Source organism: Galeopterus variegatus, unplaced genomic scaffold (assembly GCF_000696425.1).
Source record: "Galeopterus variegatus unplaced genomic scaffold, G_variegatus-3.0.2 Scaffold145, whole genome shotgun sequence".
In the NCBI taxonomy this organism is placed as follows: Eukaryota; Metazoa; Chordata; class Mammalia; order Dermoptera; family Cynocephalidae; genus Galeopterus; species Galeopterus variegatus.
In genome coordinates, this window is record NW_007726256.1 from 461,073 (window position 1) to 486,598 (window position 25,526).

The window sequence follows — 25,526 nt, forward strand, 5'->3', positions numbered from 1 at the left end:
ATGTGATTTGACCCATAGTATATCTGAATATGGATAAAAATTGGTTGTATTATATTTGATATTTAACTGCAGCTATTCAGTATCTCTGATTATAATATTAGGTGGTTGAGAGCATCAAAGATAGAGTTAAGATTTCTAAACTAATGTTTCAAATGGAAAGGACTTAAGTCCAGACCAAAATTTATTGTGTCAGCCATAATTGTACCCAAAGGCCTTATTATTGGGTGTATTACAAACCTGTTTATAAATTGTCACAAACACACAAAAGTAGAGAGGAGTACCATGAACATCCACTTACCCACCATCCAGCTTCAGTAACCTTCAGCCTCCCACTTTTCTTGTTTTATCAACTTTTTCTGCAGGAGTATTAAGTAAAAATTTCAGATATATCATTTCACTCATAAATCCTTAAGTATATCTTAACAGATAAGGACTTTAAAATCATAACCATAATATTGATACCACACCCACTGAAATTAACAATAATATAATAGTGGAAGTATTTTGAAATTTAAATGAATACGAAACAACTAGAGTCCAAGTAAAGGAATTTATTGTTTCATTTTACCAAGTGGCGAATAGTTTGTTTTTTTTACCCCCAAGTTTATGGGGATTCTTTTTGTTTGTTTTGATTTTAACCAGAAACATTTAAAAATCATCTCATCATTGTCCCCTCTTTTAAAACAGTGACAAAGTAAGCAGTGTGGGTGCATAATTTCATTTATTCTCAGGGTACTTCACCGTATACTTGTACTTCCTCTGGGCCAGACTCTGTGTGGTGGGAATGAATATATGTGTCCAGCAAAACTTTGTATTTTCTTGTATGGTGAATACTTCCCGTTTCGTTTAAAAAGGAAAGCTGATGGGATGTCTTTTGCATTGTATTCTAAGAATAAAATTCGGAATCCCTGCTGCTAATGGTGAGATTGATATTCTAATATTCTAGTAGTAAGCCTGGCACTGAATGCTTTGAATAAGGAAAGTTGTTCCTTATGACTTGTAACTGATCCTCTTATAGGATTTTCTTTGTGAGGCTTTTCAAGCTTAATAGAAGCCAGTACTCTTGAGCCAAATCAAAGCTTACTTCAGCCCTGGCAAGACATGGTTTTTAAAAAAGAGATTAGGGAAAAGACAGTTATTGTCATGTGTTTCACTAGGCTGTGCTAAACCAGAATTAGTATCCTCAGCCAATTGGAGTATTTATAAGGGGAGGAGGAAAGGCAGGGTGTTCTTGTATCTGTATCACATATGTAGGTCTCTTCTTTGTTTAATGATGTTAAAAATTGTGATTAATTGGTAAACTGTAGCCATCTCAAGTTGAGTTATAAAATAAACTGATGTTACTTTAGATATACATTTACCACTTACCATTAGTTTCCTAGGCACCACAGGAAACAGAAAGATGACTTCTCTTTTATACCAGAAGGCTTCTTTAATATTTAACTTAAAAAACATTTAAATATATTGCTTTTTATTACTTCCTGGTTAAGCTTGCAATCAACTGGCAGAAATAACATGTGAAAAATTGTACATGCTGGCCTCTCTGGTTAAAAACATTGCCTACCTCCCTCCCATTTTGTATCTAGGTGTATATTTTCAAGACTTGCCTTCTTACCATTAAAGTAAGATTTAAATTATAAAACAGCTTTCCTTAGACAGTTTGGTTTTTTTTTGGTATGTGGTTACTTACTTGTCCAATGAAGTTCTGAGCTATCCCTGCTCAGAATCTACTAGTGCACTCTGAATAATAGATAAGCAGTTAGATAGTAAACAGAGTAAAATTGGTAGACTAGCAAGGATGCAGAGAAATCATCTAGTACTTTTCCTTCTTCATGTAAGATGATATCAGAACCACTCCAGAAAGTCAATCCTTTTCTTTCAAGTTTTCAAAGAGGGATATTTATTCACTTATTTAACAGAATTTTTTACAGAAGAATTCTGAACTGGGGTATGTTCAACTCTCTATTTAGCTACCTCAGTCTAAAGTTTCTCAGTCTTTGACTTTCATAACATTGATACGTTTGAAGATTACAAACTAGTTATCTAGTAGAATGTCTTTCAATTTGAGTTTGTTTGATGGCTCCTCATTATTAAATTTAGGGTGTGGGTCTAGGCCAGAATACCATAGAAGCAATGCTGTGTTTTTCCTATCACATTCATTCTATCAGACAGAACATAATTTTAATTTGTCCTGTTACTAGTGATCATTTGACTACAGTGGCTCCTGAAAGGTTCTTCATGTAAATTTGCTCTTTTCCCCTTTATGACTAACAAGAATTTTGTGTGGAAGTACTTTGAAATTATGTAGATATTCCATTTGTAATCAAACTTTTAATTTAGTTTATATGTATATAGACTCATGATTTCCTGTTTTATGCAGAGTTATATCTTTTACTATCATAATTTATTTTAATATTGAAATTATCCCTCATTTGGCCACTGAGAGCTCCTTCAAGATAGCTTTCGTGTTCTTTTGACATGTTCCTATTATTCTTTGAGCTTAATTGCTTTTGGAACAATGAGACATTCCAGGCCCTTTTTGTATTTTCCTGGCCCTTGCACTAGAATAGGGTATTTCTCCAACTATCCCTAGTCCTTTTTAGTAGTCAGTGATATTTAGAAATCAAAATCTGTGCAGTAGATATGCTCGTTGCTCCTGGGATATGTATTGTTACATCTAGGTCCACTCAGCAGATAGAACTCGGGAAAACACACAAACACACACACACACACACACGCACACGCAAACGCACATGCACACACCACGCGTGCACACACACGTGTGTATATTTCTCTTTCTAACTTTCTGACTGCTATATTACCCCCAATGCTAATCCAACACCATGGAGCTCATACTAGTTTTCTAGTACTGTAACTCCCTTCTCTGACAATGAGAAATCTGAATCCTCAGCTTACTTGATAAACGCTCCTGTATGTGTCAAGTCTTTTATTTCTGCTGTCAGCCCTTGAATTGTGTGGGTGCCCTCCTCAGCCTGCTGTAACTTCTCATGCCAGATGGCATGCTCCCATGGATGCCCCCTCATTCTGCTTGGGCTCCAACACACCTGTGCCAGGCTGCCTCCTCATTCTTCTTGGGCTCTGACATACCACACAGGCCTTCCCGTTGTGTGGTGACCCTCCTTACCTTGCTTGGACCGGGTTTCCCCACTCTAGGCCACTCTGCATTCTGTTTTCATGGGTTTGGTTCCAAAGTAAATTGGGTGATGAAGAGTAGTCAAGAATTTATCCTAAGAGGAAGAAACTAGAGCAGAGGTTTTCCAAGTGTGGTCCCCAGACCCAGAGCCTCAGCATCCCCTGGGAACTTCTTAGAAATGCAAATTCTTAGGCTCTATCTCAGACCTACCAAATCAGAAACTCTGGGAATGGGGCCAGCAACTTGTGTTTTCACAAGTCCTCCAGGAGATTCTGACACATGCTAATTTTTGAGACCCACTGTCCTAGGGAGAGTAGAATACTGAGTCTCTACTACTTATTATTCCACTCTGCATCTACATTATCTCTGGTATGACGAGGAATCTCTCATTGTCAAAGCCTTGGGACTTTTTGAGGTTTTGGAGTCATCTGAGAAATTAAGGCCTTTCATCTGGGTCAAGACCAGAATATCTATCTGGTTCCACCCATCATCCATGGAAAGCCCAGTTCTCTAGGGAAAATCAAGGAATTGTAAGAGAATTCTTTGCCTTGTCTTTTTGTTTTAGAAAACTTTTTTATTAAATCCTAATAGTTAGAAACAGTGAAATAGGGGTCAAAGATGGTAACGGGAGTTGTACAGTTTTTATTTATTTTAAGCTCATTTATATCTGATGTAAGAATGTACAATTAATGAACTATTACACTCCTATACTGGCTACGTTTTCTGCAGCATCAAAAATATGCTTCATGGGCTGGCTGGTTAGTTCACCTGGGAGAGCATGGTGATGATAACACCAAGGTCCAGAGTTCAATCCCTGTACCAGCCAGCCACCAAAAAAAAAAAATATATATATATATATATATATACATACATATGTATATATACTTCACAAATTTGAACTACATAAAGATATGGAGGTTTAACATTTCAGGAGAATATGACAGGCTCTGAAGTAAAACAATTTGACAACAAGGAAGTCTTACCTCTTTTTCTTGAGTGGCATAAAACATAAGCAAAACAAATCTGTATTCACAACAGAGAACACAGCAAATTCAGTACCCTGACCTTCACCTCAACTGGATTAGCCAGGGAGTATGTTCTTTGTTTCTTTGTTTAGATTCCTGGGCTAGATATATTCTGTATCCTTTAGCTTTTCTGTCAGCAAAAAGGAATAATTATGACACAGTATACAAATGTAAAAATACTTTCAATTCCAATTAAAGGTTCCCTTAACTACAAACTGCTTCTCTTCTTAAAAGGTGAATTGATATTTCTGATTTTTTGTTTTCTTTGTTCTCAAGGAAGGATTTTTAGTATTGTTTTTCAACAAAATTTTTGTGCATGGTTTTTGAGTTCTCTGTTTCTAAATTTATGTGATTAATAGTTTTGAAAATATCTAGGTGTAGTACTTCAAATTTGTCTGGACTAGAAAAAACAAACATAAATCCATACCCACTTGCATTTACAAAGTCTGGGAGGTAAAGTAAATCACTAATAAGGACTTTGGCTTCATTTTGTCTGGTCCTTATTATTTGCACTTATAAATAATCCCTTGAAAATGAATCTTAGGAAAGTATTAGCATTGGAAAAGGAAATATGAAAAACTTACAATTCCAAAAATTATAACATAATAGATTTTTAAATTCATGCATTTATCATTTGTGATTTCGACACTTTTGTGAAATTTCCTTAAGAGCATGGCACTAACATTTTGTAATTTTGTAAAAGTCCTGATTATCAATATATGCCCTGTGAGGCAGGGTAAGGAGTAAGTCTTGATCAGTCCAGTTTTCTTTTCAGCATCCAGATTTATTTTTTTAATTAATTAATTAATTTTATTGAGTTTCTTTTTTTTTTTCTTTTTGTGACCGGTAAGGAGATCGCAACCCTTGGCTTGGTGTTGCCCGCACCATGCTCAGCCAGTGAGCGCACCGGCCATCCCTATATAGGATCTGAGCCCGTGCTAACTATTATGTTAGCCAGCAAAAATTTGCTTATGAACAGAGAAAAAAGAAACTTTACTGAGAATTAAAAAGTGCCAGAATTTATTAGTTACTTTGGTTCCATATTTATAGAATCATCATGGATCCCAAGAAGTCACTTTCATTTTTTCAATTATTAATCTGCATTTTAATAGCTTAAATTATGTTACACTATAACATATAATTAATATAAATTAATAGCTTTAATTATGTGTTACACTATAAGTGACATTTGCAAAAAAGTCTCAGAACAACCTTCATGTACATTGTCTAGCGAGGGATGGGAAAGGAGAGCTATCTTATTTTTAAAATAAGATTCTCCCGCCGAGGGTTCGGATCCCACATACAGACCGGTTCCCGCTCACTGGCTGAGCGAGGTGTGGGAGCAACACTGAGGGTTGCGATCCCGTTGCCGGTCCCGGTCCGGTACGGGCGCGACACTGAGGGTTGCGATCCGTTGCCGGACACGAAAAAAAGACAAAAAGGAAAAAAAAAAAAAGAATTTTCTCCAAAGGCTTAAGTCTAGATCTCTCACCAAGTTCACCAGGCTTGGTGTTCCAACTCTGGATGTAGCTGACAATCTTTACATAGTTTCTTGAAATAAATTATAATTAACTAGTGTTTAAATGTTAAATTAGATTCCTCTCTCCCTCTCTCCCTCCACTCTCAGTTTAGTTACTCTACTTTTTCCTCATCCACCATTCAGAGGAAGTTTGTGACATCAGAAGGACTCGATGAGTCTACTCTTTCTTTTACTGCATTTCCTATTGCAGTCATTCTTTTAAAAATTATATTGGAATTATGAAAGACAGCAACAGACTAGGCCTCAACAGATCCCTTTGAGTGTTCACTCTCACACTAGTTATATATATATGTATATATCTCGTCAGTTTCCCCCCTGTAAATTATTACAGTGGTAAATTTATTAGGGAAAACATCATTTAAAAATTTTAACAGCTGCTATGAACTGTCATTTGCAACTGTCAGCTGACATTCAAACAGCTGCAATCTGTGAGTGAGCTTTTACTTTCCACTGCTGGAGGTCTTTCAACTTTTGTTCCCATGGAAATGAGGAGGGCTGGATGGGTGGAAGGGAAGTGGGGGTTGAGGGACACATTTCCACATACCTTATTTTTCTTTCATCCCCATGGTTTCCATAGAAGTCAGAACATAAATGCCTTCCCACCCCGAACTTTGGAGAGCAATTGTTCATGTGTAAACTGCAGTAGATGACTGTAAAGAGACTCACAAAACAAACTAATCTTATATTCTTTCCTTTACCTGTGTGTGGCCAAGCTTCATTTCAAATATATTCTCATTTGATCTACTCTGCCCACAAAAAAATGATTCAATATTGTTTTCAATCAGTATTTTTTTTTTTTAGTGGCTGGCCGATGCAGGGATCCAAACCCTTGACCTTGCTGTTATAACACCACACTCTAACCAACTGAGCTAACTGTCCACCCACCCCTATGTTTTCAATAAGTTTTTAGAAAGTCTGTTTGATATTACCTCTTTTCCAAACTGAGAATTCTCTTAAACTTACTCTTATTGATTATTAGATCTATATCTATTTTACATGTGTTAAGAATTTAGCATGCATTGGTGTCTTTACTTTGTTATGTTTGTTTCCCCCAAGATTAAAGAGATACATTTTAATTTAGGGAAGCTTCCAACTGCATAGCATAAAAAGTCTCCTTAAATAGTCTCATTCTTATGCATTATTTTAGAAATTGCCCCACAGAGCAGAGGTAATTATTGGCTCTGTCAAACGTATCAGGGAAAACTGCCATTTTTAATTGGCTATCACACTTTTCTCATTTAGGTAACAAAAATGTCCTATGTTAGGTGGATTTCTATGTCTTTCCACTTCTTAGCTCTGTGTCATCACATATCTCCTATAATACCCATGCTCAAGGAAAATATATAGGCATAGTCTTCATCTGTCTCTTTTATTCCAACATTTTAACTAATTAGCAAATTTCATTTGAATCATGAGACATTAAGAATATACTTAACTGAATAAATCTGCTTTAGGCATCTACTAAGTATTCAGTTTTGTGTTAGGTTGAAGTAGATACCAAGTTTAAGTAAGGCACAATTTTTTTTGCCTTAAGGCATCCCAGTGCTATTAGGAAAATTCATCACAGGAAAAGCTCATCACAGCCTTATGTCATATGGACTAATTATAAAGAAGTTCAAGGAGAGGAGGGATCACTTGGCCTAACTGAAATGACAAGGAAAGCCTTGCTTTAAAGACCTGTCTTTTTTTTTTTCCTTTTTGTCTTTTTTACTGACTGGTAACAGGATCGCAACCCTCGGTGTTGCGTCCGCACCACACTCAACCAGTGAGCGGGAACCGGTCTCCACATGGGATCCGAACCCTCGGCGGGAGTGCCGCCGCGCTCCCAGACGGCGCACTCTCCAGTGCGCCACCGGGCTGGCCCAAAGACCTGTCTTTTATTGGTTCCTTCCCTTCCAGTTCTACTGTCACCTTCTTCACAAAGGCCTTTTCTTCTGATCTATTTTCATAACTTCCTAAGTGTTCTTTCAATTGCTGCCTTTCTCCTTTTCTTTATTGTAACTTACATTAAAATACTCCAGCCTACACAGTGTGTTAGTTTACACTTTGGACATGATTGATTAACTTTGAAGCACACTGATATAGGATACATGGTGTAGGGGTATTTGGTTGGCATGGGAAAGTTCCTAATCAGGAGATAACTATTACAAATTTAACCCATTTATATTTAAATCTATACCAGAGGGTTTTCTAATTAGCATAAAGAATGTCAGAAATAATTTTAAATTGGATTGACTAGAAATATTATATAGGCTGGAATTGCTTGTAAGATTCTGGCAAGCCAGGCAGCCTAACACCTGAAGAACGGCATCTGAGGCAGGGCACTCTGTTTGGGCTTGATGACTACCACCTAAAAGAAGGTGCTTCCTACCTGGTAGGAAAGTAGTAGGGAGGAGACCTATGGCCATGCCTATCTCCAGTCCTTGGAGGTTACTGATATCTAGCCCCACCCCCCACCCCCAAATCCTGATACTTCTGAATGATTGATAGCAAAACCTCCCTCCAGGGCAGTGCTTACATGCTAGCTCCTTCTTAAAGTCTGTCCTAAATTTCTTGATAGATTTGTGAAATCATTCTCTTCTAAGCCATGATAGCCTGCGGTTTGTATTTCTGTTATAGCATTAATAAAATTTTAACGTTTACTGTAGGTGTCTTGGTGAAAGGATTGTGCTTGTAACTGTGTTTGTAGCCCACACAGCACGTGGCATGGTGCCTTGGATGCAGTAGATATTTGTTGAACTAATGAACACATATATGTGCTTCCCAATTCTTATAAGGAAGAGATCCAGCATTGGTTCATGGGGATACTGGGAGCCTGTGTGTGAGTCCCAGAGTTCCATTAATTGAGTGTCCACAAATCTCAGGAAGTCAGTAATAATTGTCCATGACTACACGAGCTCTAGTTAGTCATCAGTACTAGGACACGTTGAATAACAGAGGAAAGTGGTGTTGTCTATATCGTCTTTCAAAATTCATATCTAAATATATTTCATACTGCTTCTCTGAATGATAAACATGGACAAATCTTTAGGACAACTGTTTTTCTTGTTTTTTTATCTCCTAGCCAATGTGAGGCAGTATATATAACTGAGTAGATAAAAAGGTTAAAGTGACAACAGAAAACCCGTAGAAAAAACAGAAGAGGCACAATTATGGCACATAGGTTTTAAAAACAAAGCAAAATAAAACAATGATACTAAAATGGTAGTATAGTGTAGTAGTTCAGAGCAAAAGCTTTGGAGCCCGACTGCCTTGATTGGAGTGAATCCCCACCCTGCTAGCTTTGTGACCATTGGCAAGTTATTTTACCTTTCTGTGTCTCTCTTTCCTCTTCTGTAGAATGAGGATAACAATAGCACTTGCCTCACAGATGTGAGGCTAAAATGAATAAATGTAGAGCACGTAGCACTCAATGCCTGGCACATAGGAAGTGCTGGATGTGTTTGCTATTCCTGCGGTGGTATGGTCAAATCATTGCCCTAAAGGCAGGAGAAATCTAATTTCAGTTTGCAGTCCTTCTATCTGTATGTTTTGCAGTTTTCTACCCTACGTGAGTAGTGAGTAATCTTCATTTCTTGAATCCCCCACAGATTGGTGCTTATAGCTTTCTTGTGGACCTTATCACATTTTACCCTAAATTATATTATTATTCGTAAGCTCCTTAAAAGCAGAGACCGTCATCTTTGTCTTCCTCTCAGCAGCCAGCAGATTGATTACGTAACAGCTTTACTTACACAATAGCTCTTTAGTAACATTCCGGGAACTATGAGGGAGACTAGTAGTAGGTGTTCTGTGAGGTTGATCCCCCGGTGTGTATTTCTCATACCTCTTCAGCCTCAGCTACCAATTCTTCCTCTCACTATGCTGCAACAGCTGCTGGCCTTCAGTCCCTCAAATATGCATCCTTCTTTCCCTTGTTGGATGAGTGAGTGAATAGACGATTTTTAAAAATGCAAAGTTGTAGGGATAAGTTTTTCTTCCCATGTTAAAAAGTTGATTTATAAAAATGGCAGTGCAATCATCATGAAGTTTAATACTGCTGGTGATGACTTTTGAACAGTTTTACTTACTTCTTTTAAAGGTTGATAAACACAGTAAAGTTTTCCCATTTCTCTTTCTTTCCCACTGTTTACCCTTCTCAGATAGTCTGGCATAGTAATGTTGAATCTCTCTAAAAACAGATTTATTCAGATTGTCTTATGTATTAATCTTGAATTAAGTTTCCTATAGCATAAATGTCTATAACCTTCTGCCTGTTGTGAGTATTTTTAGCAAAAGACATATATTTACTTTTGATCTACTTGCCAGTGACAACTGACATAAAAGTACTGCTTCAGGTTTCTCAGCATTTTGTGGTAGAAAGGCCAGTGCTGTTATAACCAATGTAACATTTGATGTTAATGGAGATCATCGTCCTACTTAGCTCCCCACGTTCTTTCTCTCCTGTCTCATTGTCTAGTTTTAAATAAGCTTAATTAGCCCATTCAGAACGCACAGCTGTATCAGCTTTCTGTGGCCCATTTTGGAACTACATCTGGTTAATCTACTCCCTGGAATCAGACCAATACCATTCAACATGTACCCTGATTTAATGTATTACATACCATCTTACGATCTTAATTTTTAGCACTTGGTAGTCGTTCTATTGCTCTCCTAACACTATACTAAATTTTTTTTTCTTTTTTTACATTCCAGCTAGGTAGATGTACTAAAATTTTTAAGTGATTTATTTCTAACCAAAAACTCATTTAGAAATGGAATTTTACTTGCAGTTTGTCAGGGGGTTTTGAATACTTCCCCCAGAAGTAAAGAAAAAAAACATTCAGTATGATATACTAACTTAAGATAGTATTGCTTCTTAATTTTTTGCAAAGAGAAAAAGGATCAGAATTTTCATAATTTAGCCCAAGATTGAGGATAACCAGTCTAGTGAGAGAGGAATTTTTATTGCTTAAAAAAAAAAACAGGCTAAATGTCTTTTTCTCTCCTTCAAGTGCAGAGAATCTGAGAAAAACAGATGTAAAAACCAGTAGATGGAATTGGTTATGATCCAGCAGTAACTGTTGCATGTGGGTGAAGAAAAGAACCCAGCATTCTTAGTACAAAGCAGTGTGAGATGTGGTGGGAACAGAAGGAAATAAAGAAGTGCGGAAAATAATACACAGAGAAGAAGGGCATTGTCAATGGAGATATGGGCCTCACAAAATGTTCCATCTAAGTGCTGACTGATTCCAGTACCTTAAGGTGATTTGCTTTAAGCTGTAAATCTCCTGGGTGATTATGCTCTCAATGCTTTTTTTTATAAGGCTGCAAGAGGAGGAAAGTATATCATTTCAATCTGCCCTCTCTTAAGACTTTATGGAATTTTAAGCAGGCTTTTTCCAGAGTTAAATTCCTGATTCAGCCATCTCAGGGTCTCTTTGACCTTCTCCTTTTTCGTAGCTTGCCCAAAAAGATCAGAGTGGAGATATTCATATTTTTGAGCTCCTATTTTATGCCAGGTAATATGGCAGGTATTTTCAGTTCATTTTCTCTCAGTCAGGTGTTAACATAACAGTTTCTCCATTCTTGAGTAGATTAGTTCAGTTAGTTGCAGCAGGCTACTGATGAGGCTTATCACAGGTCCTGGGCTTGAGAGCTATGTGTGCTAGCTAGGTGTCAAGCAGTGTGGATGATAGTCATGTAACATACTACAATGAAGCCTTTAGCTTTGGTATCCAAAAAGCCTGTTGAGTCTGTCGTTATTATGCATGTTATTTAGTTTTTCTCAGTTACTCAGTTTATAAAATGGGTATAGTGGGCTGGCTGGTTAGGTCAGTTGGTTTGAGCATGGTGCTGATAACACCAAGGTCCAAGATTCGATCACTATACCAGTCAGCTGCCCCAAAATAAAATAAAATAAAATAAAATGGGTATAGTAACACTCAGCTCGTCTTTGTGAGGCTTAAATAAAATAAAACGAGTGCTTAGCTCAGTGCTATGGCATGCATTATGTGCTCAATAAAAGGAGACAGTTACGGTACTGTTGTTTGTGTTACCCCATTACAAAACATAAAAATTGAAGTTCTGAGTAAGAGGTTTAAATGAATTGCTAATAAAATTGTATAGCTAAATCAAAAAGAAAAAGAAAGAAATTGTATAGCTAGTGTTTTACAGAGCAAGGTTTCAAATGCAAGCCATTTTAACTCCTCAACTATCCTACATATGGTATTGAAGGGAAACTGTATTGCTCAAATAATTATTCTTAAAGAGTATGGTTTTCCCAGGCTTTAAAACTTGATTTTATCCTTATATCCAAACTGCTTATATAAATAGATTCTTGAAATATTTTAGAAAATTAAAAATAGTCAGTCTTTCCTGATCTTACCAATTTGTTCTCTCCTGAAGTTTATTTATAAATTGGTTGTTTGAAACACAGAGTGGATATTCCCTTAGAAATTGTGGTTGTATTTTCAGCCAATTCATAAAAGCCTCTCTAGCCTGTCTCTTACTCCTCTTTTTCTAGCACTTAATGTTTTGATGCACTGGTTTTCAAATGAACAGTATATCAAAACTGCCGAAGGAGCTTTGTAGAAATAGAGGTGCCTGACCACACCTCAGACCTTTTGAATCAGAATCTTAGTGTGAACGTTCTGGATCCATGCTGGCAGAAGCCTGAGTCAGGGCAGAGCATGATGCACTAAAGGAACTAAAGGAAGTCCAGTGTGGGTGGAGCAGAGATTGGTTCTCTAAACTCTTGATTGTGCATTCTTGTCAGTAAAAGTCATTTGAGCCCATACCTCCAATATATGCAACTAAAGGAAGTCCAGTGTGGGTGGAGCAGAGATTGGTTCTCTAAACTCTTGATTGTGCATCCTTGTCAGTAAAAGTCATTTGAGCCCATACCTCCAATATATGCATATTTATTTTTTAAAAATTGTATACCTACACTACAATAAAATAGGTAGAAGTATAGCTATTTTTAAAAGATAAGAGAAAAATAAATAGAATAAAAAATTCTAATGATTGCCTTTTGCTTTTTGTACCTATTTGGATCATTTTATATACTCCCTGGCATGGGTAAACCAGACTTTTGCAAAATGTGGGTGTAGAGAGTGAGGGGGAGAATTGGATAGAGACCAGATCCTGAAGGACCAGCAGAGGCACGTCAAGTATTTCTTTCTTTATCCTAAGTGCAATGGGAAGGAATTGAAAAATTTTAAGAAGGGGAATGACATCAGATTTCCATGCTGAGAAAATTACTTTGGCTGCCCTGTGGTGAAAAGATTTGGGGTAGAGCAAGCATGGATGCGGGGAGACCAGTTTGGAGATTATTGCAGTAGGCTTGATAAGAGGCGATTATGGCTTGAACTAGGACATTGCCAGTGAGTTTCAAAAGAAGATAAGATAGAAAGGTGTTTTGGAGGCATACTATATAGAATCTAGTGATGGATTGCATGAGCATTGGTGGGGGGAGAGGTCAAAGGTGACTTCTGGGATTTTGGCTTGAGCTTCTGGATAGAAGATGAACAATGCAAGAAGAACAGATTTGGGGGTAGAGAGTGGCACATGAGTCCAGGTTTAAAATGTCTCAAATGTGAACCATCCAAATGATGATAAGAAGCTAGTGGATATGTAGGTTGATCTCAGCAGAATTTCTGGGCTAGAAACTATAAATTTGGGAGTTGTCAGCACATACACAGTACAGAAATTCCTCTACCTCCTGATATTATTTATTAGCTCTAGAGCAGAAGTGCCAAGGAATTCCACAAAAATATTATACAAGATTAGATTTATAGGACTGGAGATGAGGAATTAGAAATGAACAGATAAGCAGATTCTATAAAATGCAAGAGTCTCCTAAAGTTGCTACAGCATTGGGACCAGGCAGCTTATATCAGAATGTGGCAAAAAATATATATAAATCAATATTGCAGAAGCTTTCATAGACACTTTGATGAGCATGCTACATTCTGGAATGAGCTATGAGTGCTGGAAAGTGGCTTACCTCATACAATTATTCATGAAAGAGTTCAGGAATTTGTCACAGATGTGTGCACCATTAATTAGGCTGAGTAATTGGGTGGAAGCAAGTGCAGCACCAGAGGTTGAATGTTAGTATGAATTTAGGAAAAGAATGCCTAGTAATTTGGTGTTTGTAAGCCTTGGAATTATGTTACAGTTGCAGCAAGAGATAAGTGCATTCCTCGTCCCCACCCCCTTAAGCCATTATGCTCCTTAAGTATTAGAATACAACTAATAATCATTTAAAGGTTCTTATGTTCTGCAAAAGTCTTTTTGCACAGTCCCATGGAGTAAAATATCATTGACTAATATGTTCCGCCACCTTCTAGCACTAAAAGTTCAAAAATAGTCAAAGTAGCTTCTTTTGTTGACCACTATGAAGAGGATTAAGTGAAGCCTATAGGACGTGGTCCCTCTGTTAGATCTCTTCTCTTGATTCCTTCCCTTCTATTTCTTCCTAAGTCCTTTACACTACTGCAAACTGTTAGAATTCCAGTTGCCACTGATCCACTTCATGTCTAGATCTTGATTTGTCCTTGCAGAAGTGACTGTGACTTGGACTTGGAAACCTGCAGTCCTCTCCCTAAATTTCCAAAGAATGTGATATTATACTTCATATCTGTTTTTTCAGTATCCAGTGATTAATATATTAAATAAAACAATTTATATTCATCCTAAAAAATTATCTGAAGTGAGCAAGAGCAGTACATAATGACTAGTATCCTTGGCTTATTGTATTAATTTTTTAGGCGCTTGAACTTCTGACCACCAGGAATCTTTACTTTGGAAAATATTAACCTGGGTCATATGAGCTTTTTTTTTTTTTTTTTTTAATAAGCAGTGATTTATTTTACCAGCATTTGTATCCATCAGTAAATATTTTTGTATCTTTCATTTCTGAAATAGAGTAGTAGATTCAAGTCCTGAATAATAGCTCTTACAAGTGACTGGCCTAATGTTGAAACTGGGCTCAGGGGAAAGGCTGTATTTTTTAACTGGGCAAAGAAGCTTACATAAACCAGTCGTGATGAAAATCCTCCTCACCGAGGTGTTCCTCCCCCTCTGCCCTCCCCTTACTGCCCCACAAATTTCTTCTTGATCACCTTTGTTCCTTTTATGAACACCTGTTATTGCACTAATGAAACTATATGGTAATTAGACACAGATTTGGCAGTGTCTAGACTGTCAGCTTCTTGAGTAACTTTGCTTTAATCATCTGGTCCCAGGCAGTAGAGCTAAGTAGTTAAGGACAACAGGCTCTGGAGGCTGACTGTCTGGATTCCATTTCTAACTCTATTTACCGGCTGAATGTAAACTTAGGCAAGTTACCTCTCTTCAGTTTCCTTATTTGTAAAATCCAAATAATGCCTCACAGAGTTGTTGGGAGGATTAAATATAGATTTTTCTACGTTATCGCTTTAAAACTGTTAGGAATTTATTTGACATGAAAGAATTCCTTACCTAATGCCAGTTACTGCTTATCGAAAATGGAGCAGAAGGGAGTAGACCTCAAAATACATCAGGGCAGTGCTGGAAACCTTGCATGCTGGTCCAGGCTTCTCCCTTTGTCTTTATCGACAATTCAGCTCAGTGGTTTTCAGTAAGAATCCCATGTCTTCTCAAGCATCTGCCTCTTGAATCTCCCAGTCCCCAATGTCCACTCCTGGTTTGGAACTGACACAATGACAGGAGGGCACTACTGACATTTCATAGGTGAAATGATAAATAGGACCAGGTATGCCAAGGGCTCAGAAATGGAAGTAGCGTCTATACAACCAAAAATCATTCGACCCAAAATGCCAATAGTACCTTACCCTGAGAAACACTGGTAGTTCCTAGGTTCTTTTCTTTACTTAAATGAAAAACTAACTTTTCACAGAATTGATATAATGTTCCATAAAACCAGTGTATGCTATAGTACCTTACCCTGAGAAACACTGGTAGTTCCTAGGTTCTTTTCTTTACTTAAATGAAAAAACTAACTTTTCACAGAATTGATATAATGTTCCATAAAACCAGTGTATGCTTAAGATCATGCCATATACATTGCAGAGCATAGACCACGTTGAAAAATCTCCACGTGTATTTTTCTATGTTGTGTCATTTCTCTTTTCTGTGTGTAAGTTTTCTGTAAGTTAATATAGTAGTTGTGTTCCAAATTTGTTAGTTAAGAGTTAATTACTATAGAAAGTTTAACACCGTTAGAATGTGGTGTTGAAAAGCACTTGAGTTCCTAAATGTACAAAGATCACATTTGATAATAAGGAAACCGAACCAAATGACATGTGTAAAAGAAAAAATATGTTTTATTAGAAATAATGCACTTGGGTCTGGCTGGTTAGCTCACTCAGAGCATGGTTCTGATAACACCAAGGTCAAGGGTTTGGACCCCTTTACCTGCCAGTTGCCAAAAAAAAGAAATAATGCATGTGAAATTCAAATATTAGTAAGTATTCAAAATAGAATAATGAAAGTAAAAATACAGAATAGGGTGATAACCCTGGTAGGTATGATTAGTGAGTGAGATAAAGATTATTAAGGTGAGTTCATCTAAAATTAACTGATATACAGCAAAATTAACATATATTCAATCTATAAGAGTCATATATAAAAATAAGAAACATACATTTTAAGTGAGAAGAAGAGAGAGAGAGGACGGGGGAGTGAAGAAAGTTGGGTATATTCTTCTGCGCTCTGCCCCTGCCGTATCTCCAACTGAGGCCAGCATGATTCACACAGAGAAAGAGTAAAGCAAATGAGTGATCACTGTGCTTTCTCCTTTCCGGTTACTGAAGGTCGCTGTTTAACACTCCCTCACCATCCCCCTACCATCCCCTTTGCCTTAAACTTATTAGGCTCTTTTCTTTGTATTTCCTGGTAACAGGTGAATGTAGGTGAGGGTATTGGTGACAAGGACTAGAGCTAATAAGGCTACCACATTGATTTATAATTATAACCCTCTGAGTATTATCATCAGGAGAATAGATGAAAAAGCCCATTTGATTTAGTGCAGTGTCCTTCAAACCGCTGGTCATAAAATCATTTTAGAAGGCGAGAACAGACATTTTAAAAATGGAATACAATAAAACATAATGGAAAATATCAGTGGACATTGCACAGATCCTTAGCAAGAACTGGGTACAACTTAATAAACACCACAACCAGTTGCCATTAGTGCAATGAGGGAAAGAGGATGTGACCAAGTGCATCTACACATTGGCTGGTGGGGAGTTATTTTTATCTTTTGCTTATTGCTGTCTAATTTGGTATTATAGTATTTACAACATATGGCTTAACAGTTTACAGTTTATTTTATATTGACATAATTTGCAGTTGGTTGTAAAATAAAGGGCAGGGGAGTTTTAATTTTGCTTTTAGCAAAAGTGTTAAGACTTTCAACTGAGTTTTGTCTGTAAACATTTAGTAGCTCAATTAATAGTAGTTATTACTTATAATGTGTTGTTTTAGTTTCCTATTGTTACCATAACAAACAACTACAGACTTATGGCTTAAAAGAACATAAGTTGATTATTTGACAGTTCTGTAGGTTAGAAGTCTGATATGGCTCTCACTGAGCTAAAGTGAAGGTACTGGCAGGACTGCGTTCCTTTTTCTGGAGGTTCTTGGGGAGAATCCATTTCCTCACCTCTTCTAACTTCTAGAGGCTGACCACACTGCCTTAATTCATGGACCTCTGCCTCCATCTTCAAAGCCAGCAACATCAACTTTCTTTGGCCCATCTGCAGTAGTCACATCTGCCTTTGAAGTCCAGAAAGGTTCTCCTCTTTTAATGACTCATATGATTTCACAGGGACCACTCAGATAATCTAAAATAATCTTCCCATCTCAAGGCCCTTAACCTTAATCACATCTGCAAAATCCTTTTTGCCATGTAAGGTAACATTATTCCCAGGTTCTGGGGATTAGAATACAGAATCTGTTTACCACAGTTGTTTCTAGTTACTTTAAGAAAAAATGGTAAGTAGGATGTGTATGGATATAGTAAAACGGTGAAAGTGGTACTCAGATGACTGAAGTTTAGGAAACACCTCACCTGAAAGATGGCCCAGTTCCAGGAAGGAGTAGAGCACAGGCCAGAGAGGCGGTAGGCCCGCCCAGACTCCAGACTCCTCTGCTGTCGCCAGCTTGCTCCATCCTGGATTCTAGTCACTTTTGTTCGGTTTCCTCATCCTAAAGAAAGGGATTGCACCAGATAGGCAGCCTCCAAAGGACCCTCCAGCTCCAATTTACTAATTCTGTGTAAATGAATACTTATGTTATAAATTTAAATGTCAAGGCCAAGCATAGTGCAAAATATCTCTCAACATCATAAATGATTCAAAAGGTGAAAACTTTATATCTTAAATGCTGCCTTCCCTACCTGTAGTTGTCTAGTCCAAAATGTCAAGCCGGGCTGATTATTGAAATGATCGCAGTCATACTCATTAGGGGTCGTCTTGCCAGTGTTAGGTATCTTTCTCCTTTTTCTATTTGTTTGGTTGCTTGTTTTTAATAAATATCATTTGAAAGTGGTGAGTGCTCATTTTCAGTTGCACCCATCAAACAGCTGATTCTTTGAAGACATTTCCTGATCTTAGCCAAATAGGAAGTGCTGGAAAGGCAGAGAGTGGAGAGTTGATGGAACAGGACCCCAAAACTAGGTAGACATTTAAAAGGATTGGTGAGTGATTCTCAACACGTTCTTCAAGTGCACACTTACATTAAATTGATTTAACTTAAGGGAAGAAATACCTCGGCTGCTCCTGAGATAAAAGGCTGTTTCAATTCTAATAATTCGTAATGACTTTTTGTTCTTTTAATTAAAACTACATACCAAAGAGGTTTTTTATTCCTTTCTCCAGTAAGAAAAATTTCAAGCTTCGACATTCTTTTCCCTAAAATAAAATCAATTTTGTCCTGAAATATAATTTTAAAGACTGAAAGTCTCTCTGTTTTCTTTGATTACCTCATAAATAACAAGAGTTTCATATCAGCCCTCCTGTCTCTTTCTCCTCCACCCTTTCCCGCCTTTCATATTGTGCCAGTCACAGGTGGATGCTCAATATTACCCCACAGCACAAGATAAATAAGCTTGGAAGGTTTCCTAGCAACATATTGTTCTGGGAACCTGCTCTGTTTCCCTGAACAAGATGAAGCCAAACATCCTAGAATCTCAGCCAGATGGAAAAGGATTAGCTTATTAAGTGTATTTAATGCATTTTTAAAAAAAATTTTCACTTTGAAATGAAGAAAACTAAAGGAAATTGAGGCTGTTATCAAAGTCAAGAAAAATAATGTTTTGTTAGCACATGATCATTATGTATTTCCCTTGTTTATCTAATGATCTGTGAGAGTGCACCGTTGGCAGGTGGTGCTTTTCTTTCTATTGCTCTCTAGTTGGTCACAGTGTGCTGCTGAAGGTCTCTGGAGATGGAGTAATAAAGGATTAGTGTTTCTCATTACATTATTCAACAGTGGCTTTGTAATTCAGTTACACCCTGGAAAATGTCCTCACCTCTTGTTTGACTGGAGAGACACTCTCCCATCAGCCTGATGAATATTCTCATAATGTGGTTGTCAAATGATTTACACTGTCTATTGGGTCTTGGACTGAGTTTGTGAAACTTCACCATTGTGGTCAGAAGCAGATAACTGTAGTACTTCACAGCACTCCTAGATGGGAAGAACAAAGTGATTAGAATAAGATGGGAATGACACCTGATGTCTGTTTTTTATTTAACAAATTCTCTGGCCAGATTCCTGAGAATTGAAACTGTCCTCATCCCAGAAAACTGTAAGATAATTTTATATTCATGCTGGGTGCTTTCCATTCTCTTTTGCTTTATCTCCCACACATATACATGTTTCCTAAATACTATCATTTGAACTCTACAGAGACAATCTGTGGAGGGCACAGTATAGACCAAATACTTTGCTAGGTATTACAGTGGAGATTGAGGACACCAACGTCTCATCCTTGCTTCCACCCAGCCTCAAGAAGTCAGCAAAATAGGGTGTTTATAATCTTTTTTTTTTTAAGCTGTTTTTCTTCATTTTAAGTCACTTACTGAAGGACCTAAATATTAAGGAAAGATACTGATGTTTAAAGGAGTTACATAATTTTGACTGTCCAAGGAAAGATTAAAAGTAGACTTAACATGTCATATGGAACAGAATAGGTTATAATACATTATTTTGATTGAATACTTTTTAAAAAAGCAATTCAAAAAATTTCCATGAACCAAGCATTGTTTTAGATTCTTTACCTATCTTATATAATTTGATTCTCCTGACCATCATTATGAGGGAGAAATTTGTTTACCTGCCGTTTTACAGGTGAAGAAGCTGAAGCTGAGAGAGGTTAAATACCTATCTGCTGAGGGATTACACATTTAATAAGCAAGTAGTGGGCATTCAGACCTTGATCTGCCTAGTGCCAAATTCTATGATCTTTATACTGTGCTTTGCTTATTTGTTTATTTTTAGAATTCTAAGATTCTAGTCTTTTTTCAGAAAAGAATAAACTACTGTTTTTTGAGGCTGACATAATTTTGGCAAGAAATGGATAAGTTGTTTAGATGATTTTCTATTATCTCATACAGAAAAATGATCTATATTTCTTTGGGTTTTCGGTGTTGAGCTTTAGAATCTCTTTTTGGTATATTAATTCTATTTAAAAGTATTTCTTCAGTTTTTTATTTCTATAAAATAACCTTTATTTTCAACATAGGCTGTGACTGAATTGTGCTTAAAGAAAGATAGTTAAAATTAATAACACTAAGGGCCGGCCCAGTGGCGCACTGGAGAGTGCGCCGCTTGGGAGTGTGGCGGTGCTCCCGCCGAGGGTTCGGATCCCATGTGGAGACCAGTTCCTGCTCACTGGCTGAGCGCGGTGCAGGTGCAACACCGAGGGTTGCGATTCCGTTGCCGGTCCCCGGTACAGGCGCGACACCGAGGGTTGCGATCCCGTTACCCGTCAGTAAAAAAGACAAAAAGGAAAAAAAAATTAATAACACTAATAAATACATTAACAACAAAAAGTTATGATATCAGCAATATTGTAAATCAGAGATGGAGAAACTATTGCCTGTTTCATTAAGTGAAGTTTTGTTGGTACATGGCTATGCTCACTCATTTATGTATCACCCATGGCAACTTTTTTGCAATAACAGAGTTCAGTGGTTACAACCTAGACTGTATGGCCCGCAAAGCCTAAAATACACGTTATCTGGACCTTTACAGGGAAAGTTTACTAAGCCCTGCTATAGAAGCTAGGTTTCCCCCCTAACTGTGAATTATACATTCTCTCTTAGAATGCCAGAAACTTAATTGGGAAACACATCAGAAAATTTTTTTCCTAAGTGACGTTCTTGTCTAACATGCTTTTCCTCTCATCCCTGCAGGTACCAACAAAGAAGCTGAAGAAATATGAGAAAGAATATCAGACAATGCGAGAGAGCCAACTGCAGCAGGAAGACCCAATGGATAGATACAAGGTATGGGGGACACTGCACCTGTCAGAGCAAAGTACCTTTTTTACCCTAAAGCAACACTTGTGCGAGTTCAATTTCCTCTGTTCCTCCTTGATTGATTTAGATGCTGTCTGGTCATGCTAAACTGCCCAGGTATGTTTTCATTTCAGGAGACTCCCAAGTAGCCAACCATAATATTTCTTTTCTTTCAGTTTGTATATTTGTAGGTAACCAGCTGTTGCATTTATACTGGGAATCTTCATAAGAAGCTGAGAGAAAGAGAGGGAAAAGGAATGAGAGAAAGTGGCTTTCTACTTTCAAAAATGAGGAAAAAAGGAAAATGGCAAAGTCCTGTTTTAGCTGTGCATGGTCACATCCACAAAGACCTGTAGAAGGTGAACTGTTCCAAGACTGGCACAAGGATGTTTCAAACTTACCTCTGTCTGTAGCAAATGTTAAAAATACAAACTCACTCGGAAGGAAAAATAAAAACCACAAAGGTATATTGAGCACAGTGATGGTGTTTGTTGCAACATTTATTTCCACAGACAAATTTATGAATAACTGTGACATTCAACTACAGCATGCAGTTGAATCAAAATGATTTCCGTTTAATGTCTTAGTTAACTGTGGTATTTTTTTAAAATTGGGCCATTCACAAAGATAAATCTTCAATGATAATTAGCAACACTGTTCCCAGGATGCAGTGTTAGGAAATACTGAGTTCCAGCTTGTTTTTTCTAAGTGAAATATTATTGTCTTTCTCCTCAACATGTTTTAATTCTTCAGACTCATACAGATGCATAATAGTTCCCTCCCTCTCCACATCAGTACTAAGATAAGAGAATATTGTATTTTTGGCACTGAGCACCAGTGCTGAAATGTCCTGCCAAGAAGAGTACTGTGATGGCATTATTAACTGATTCACCCACAGTGGGATGACTTACACTTTTGGAACTAGATTTGCCTTTGTGTGGTCAGAGAGCTGGACATGGGCAGCACAGTCACACAGCACACCTTGTCTCCGTTGCTGAATTGAGTAGAAGGGATGTGTACAGAGGAGCATGGTAGAAGGAGTATGTGGATTTTGTAGTCAGACCTAAGTTTAATCCTAACTCTCTGAAAAAAAGAGCTCAGGATTTGGAATCCAAAGTGGGGATTTTAATCCCCAAGCCACTGTTCAGCATCTTGGACTAGTTATTAAACCTCTTCCTCAACGATAAAATGGGTAGTGTACACGATTCCTTGATGGGTTGTTGTGAGGGTGAAGGATGTTGTATGTTAAGTATTCAACACATAGCTGGTGTTCAATAAATGGTTGTTATTAGTTTTATGAAGCCTCTGACTGTGAGTTACCTAAGTATTCCTAGAATAACATCACCTTATGTGGTCTGCCGCTCCAGTCCCTCACTGATCTTTCTCATATTTCTCCCTAGTATTGCTACCCAATAAGCTAACATCAGTATGTTTCTTCCTTTGTTTATAGAACTGGCTCAAAAACTGATAATAAAACCCCACATACTGCTATGGTAGATAACTGTTAAAACATAAGGTGCTCATAGGTAAGGTTGGAAGCTAATTCCTATCACCACTGTCCTCCCAGTAAAACCAATTTTAATGTAGGTCATATAGCATGCTACTTTAGAAAAATTTGAAGGTAGTAATTATAAAATTTTATTAAGGACCCAAAATGAAACCCTTCTACCTCTTGTATCATTCTAATTTTCTTATTGCCACCATCATTGTGAATAAAATCTGTGAAGAGTGCTTTAAAATAAAAGAGAGGGAAATGAAAGACCACACTTGTACATTTAAGTCAGCCTGCGGGGCTGGCTGGTTAGCTCAATCGGTTAGTGTGGTGCTGATAACACCAAGGTCCAGGGTTCGATCCCTGTACTGGCTAGCTGCCAAAATAAAATAAAATAAATAAAATCAGGCTGGGACTGAACTCATTATTGTGTTTTAAGTCACTTTTTGTCAAAGCAGGTATCTATAAATAAATAGTAAGATGTGTGTTAATTTTTAAAAAAGTATTAGTAACATGTAGAATACCAATGTGTATAGTTTTTATTGAGGGGCCAACGTAGAATTAAACTTCTTTTTTGTTTTGGAAGCAGATATTACTTTTAAGTTTGGGTGTTGTGGCCTCTTATTTGCACATATCAGATCCCCTCTATACCTATTTCTTTTGGATTATTGTAATAGCTTGTCAATATACTATCTAACTAATATCTCTGTGCCCTTTTAATAATGTCTAGGCATTTGTCCTGGTGATACACTTGGCAAAATCAAAGTCATATTCCCCAAATTATAATTTTCAAGGTAGCAATTGATAATATAGTTTCCAACCATCAGCAGATTTGATCTTTCAGATGATCAATATCTAGTTGAAGAAGCTAATTATAATTAAAGTAGCAAAGTGTCTTATTAAATAACTTTTAGCATCTTCTAAATTTAATCCTGTCAAGATAAGATCTATGTTCTAGGAATGAGCACTTTATAATTGATAGATCTTGGACTGAGAATCAGTTAATGTAAACTCGTAAGAATAATTTGGGAAGATCTTTGAGGGCACTGAGTGAGCACTTGTAGCAATTCAGTAACAACCCCTCCTCAACCATTAGAATCTATTCTGCTTAAAATGACATGTCTGCCTGCTGGCTGTACGGCAAGGGAGTTAGGAAGATTGTGGGAACTAAAAGTCCAGAAGTGTCATACAATAAAATATTCTAAAGTATTTCAGTTTGATGCTATTTCTCTTTGACATGGTAGCGTACATAAAAGGACCATTGCAGGGAAGCCAGAGGCAGGATTAAAGATCCAACAAGGTAGAGGTGGCTCTCAGCAGTCACACTTCTTGCTATATCTGTCTCAACATGTGTTTTGTGTCTATTTTTATGACATATGCAGATATCTACATTCTTGGATTATATCACTGTGCTTACCTGTATCCAACACTTAAATCTCAACCACAAAGAAAGGGAAGAAATAGTGTTGGTATAAATTAAAATTTAAAAATTCTAAGCATGATGAAATGTTCTGGAATTAGGTAGTGGTGATGGTTGCACAACTTTATGAGTATACTAAAACTACTGAATTGTACATTTTGACAGTATGAATTTTATGGTAGGTAAATTATATATATAAAAAAAAAAAAATCAAGCAACCAAACGGAATGTTCCAAGAGGATTGGCATCTAGCCCACAATCTCTTTCAGGAACCCCAGGTTACACCAGAGGTACCTGTATAGAAGCCATACTTGCAGATGGGAGTCCTGTCTGTCAAAATTGGATCTAACTAATGACTATTGATTTTATGTATAGCCATATTTATAGGTAAAAGGCCAACACATGTGGAAGGTACATTCATTTTTAGTGATGCCCATTAACTTCCAGGTAGAATATATGTTGTACATGTATACACACACAGAGACATATACACATACATACATAGGTGATACACGCACATACACGCTGCCTATGCTACCTGGTCTTTCAATTTTGTGCTTGAAATTCAGTGAGCATCATAATGACCATTTTACAGCCTTAGTGCTCCTTCTGTTTATCTTCATGATTAGATTCCAAGAGATGGAAACTTTATTGGAAGAAGAATAAAGAATATTTATTCTAAACCTTTTTTATTGTCCTTCTTAACTTGGACCTGGCCAAATTTGTGTAATATTCTTTATCTGATATTTTGGTTTATAAACTTATTTATTTCAAATGAGGTGAAATGTCTGATAAAGATTTGCCTGTAGAAATACATCAAGTACATTTTAATTTTTGTACAGGTTCCCAGAAAACACAGTTTAATGGACATGTGTAGCTGTTTTAGTATATTTTTAAAATTAGTAACCAGGCCCCTAATAAGCAGTTACCAGTTTCAGAAATTAAAATATTTTCTATCTTAAGAAGATGAATTGTTTCCATTGTGGAGAAAGTTAGTTTTCTAGTGATGTAATCAATTGACAGTACTTTTTAGACAACTGCAGCCTTCATCTACCTTTAGAGAATGATATGCTTTTCTTGTTTAATTAAAGAGCTACTTGCACAAATGTGGGTTAAGCCTTAAAAAACACTGCTAATTAATTAATTCAGTGACTCTCCCAAAGCATAATGAAGGTTATCTGTTCCAGATGAGAAAATCCTAGAAAGAATCTGGAATGCTTAAACTTCCTTGGGTTTGGGACACAGATAGTGTTGTAAATACATAATTTCTAACTGGAGTATTTTATCTGTGTTCAGTAAAATCAAATTTAGAATGTTTAACTTTTGGGGCCGGCCCGGTGGCGCACTGTCGCTTGAGAGCGCGGTGGCATTCCCGCCGAGGGT

The 25,526-nt window shown here is 37.1% G+C and overlaps 1 protein-coding gene across 4 annotated transcripts in view; it reads left to right on the forward strand.

Moving 5' to 3' along the window:
• Positions 1-25,526, forward strand: part of RABGAP1L (RAB GTPase activating protein 1-like) — a 474,386-nt gene that overhangs the window by 420,080 nt on the left and 28,780 nt on the right. For 3 of the 4 annotated variants that reach the window (XM_008591134.1, XM_008591141.1, XM_008591146.1), the window contains one exon: positions 21,127-21,219. In XM_008591134.1, coding sequence (XP_008589356.1) covers positions 21,127-21,219 — 93 coding nt within the window. Of the gene's footprint in view, positions 1-21,126; positions 21,220-21,407; positions 21,712-25,526 lie in introns of those variants that run through there. The other variant, XM_008591150.1, reaches the window with a different exon arrangement.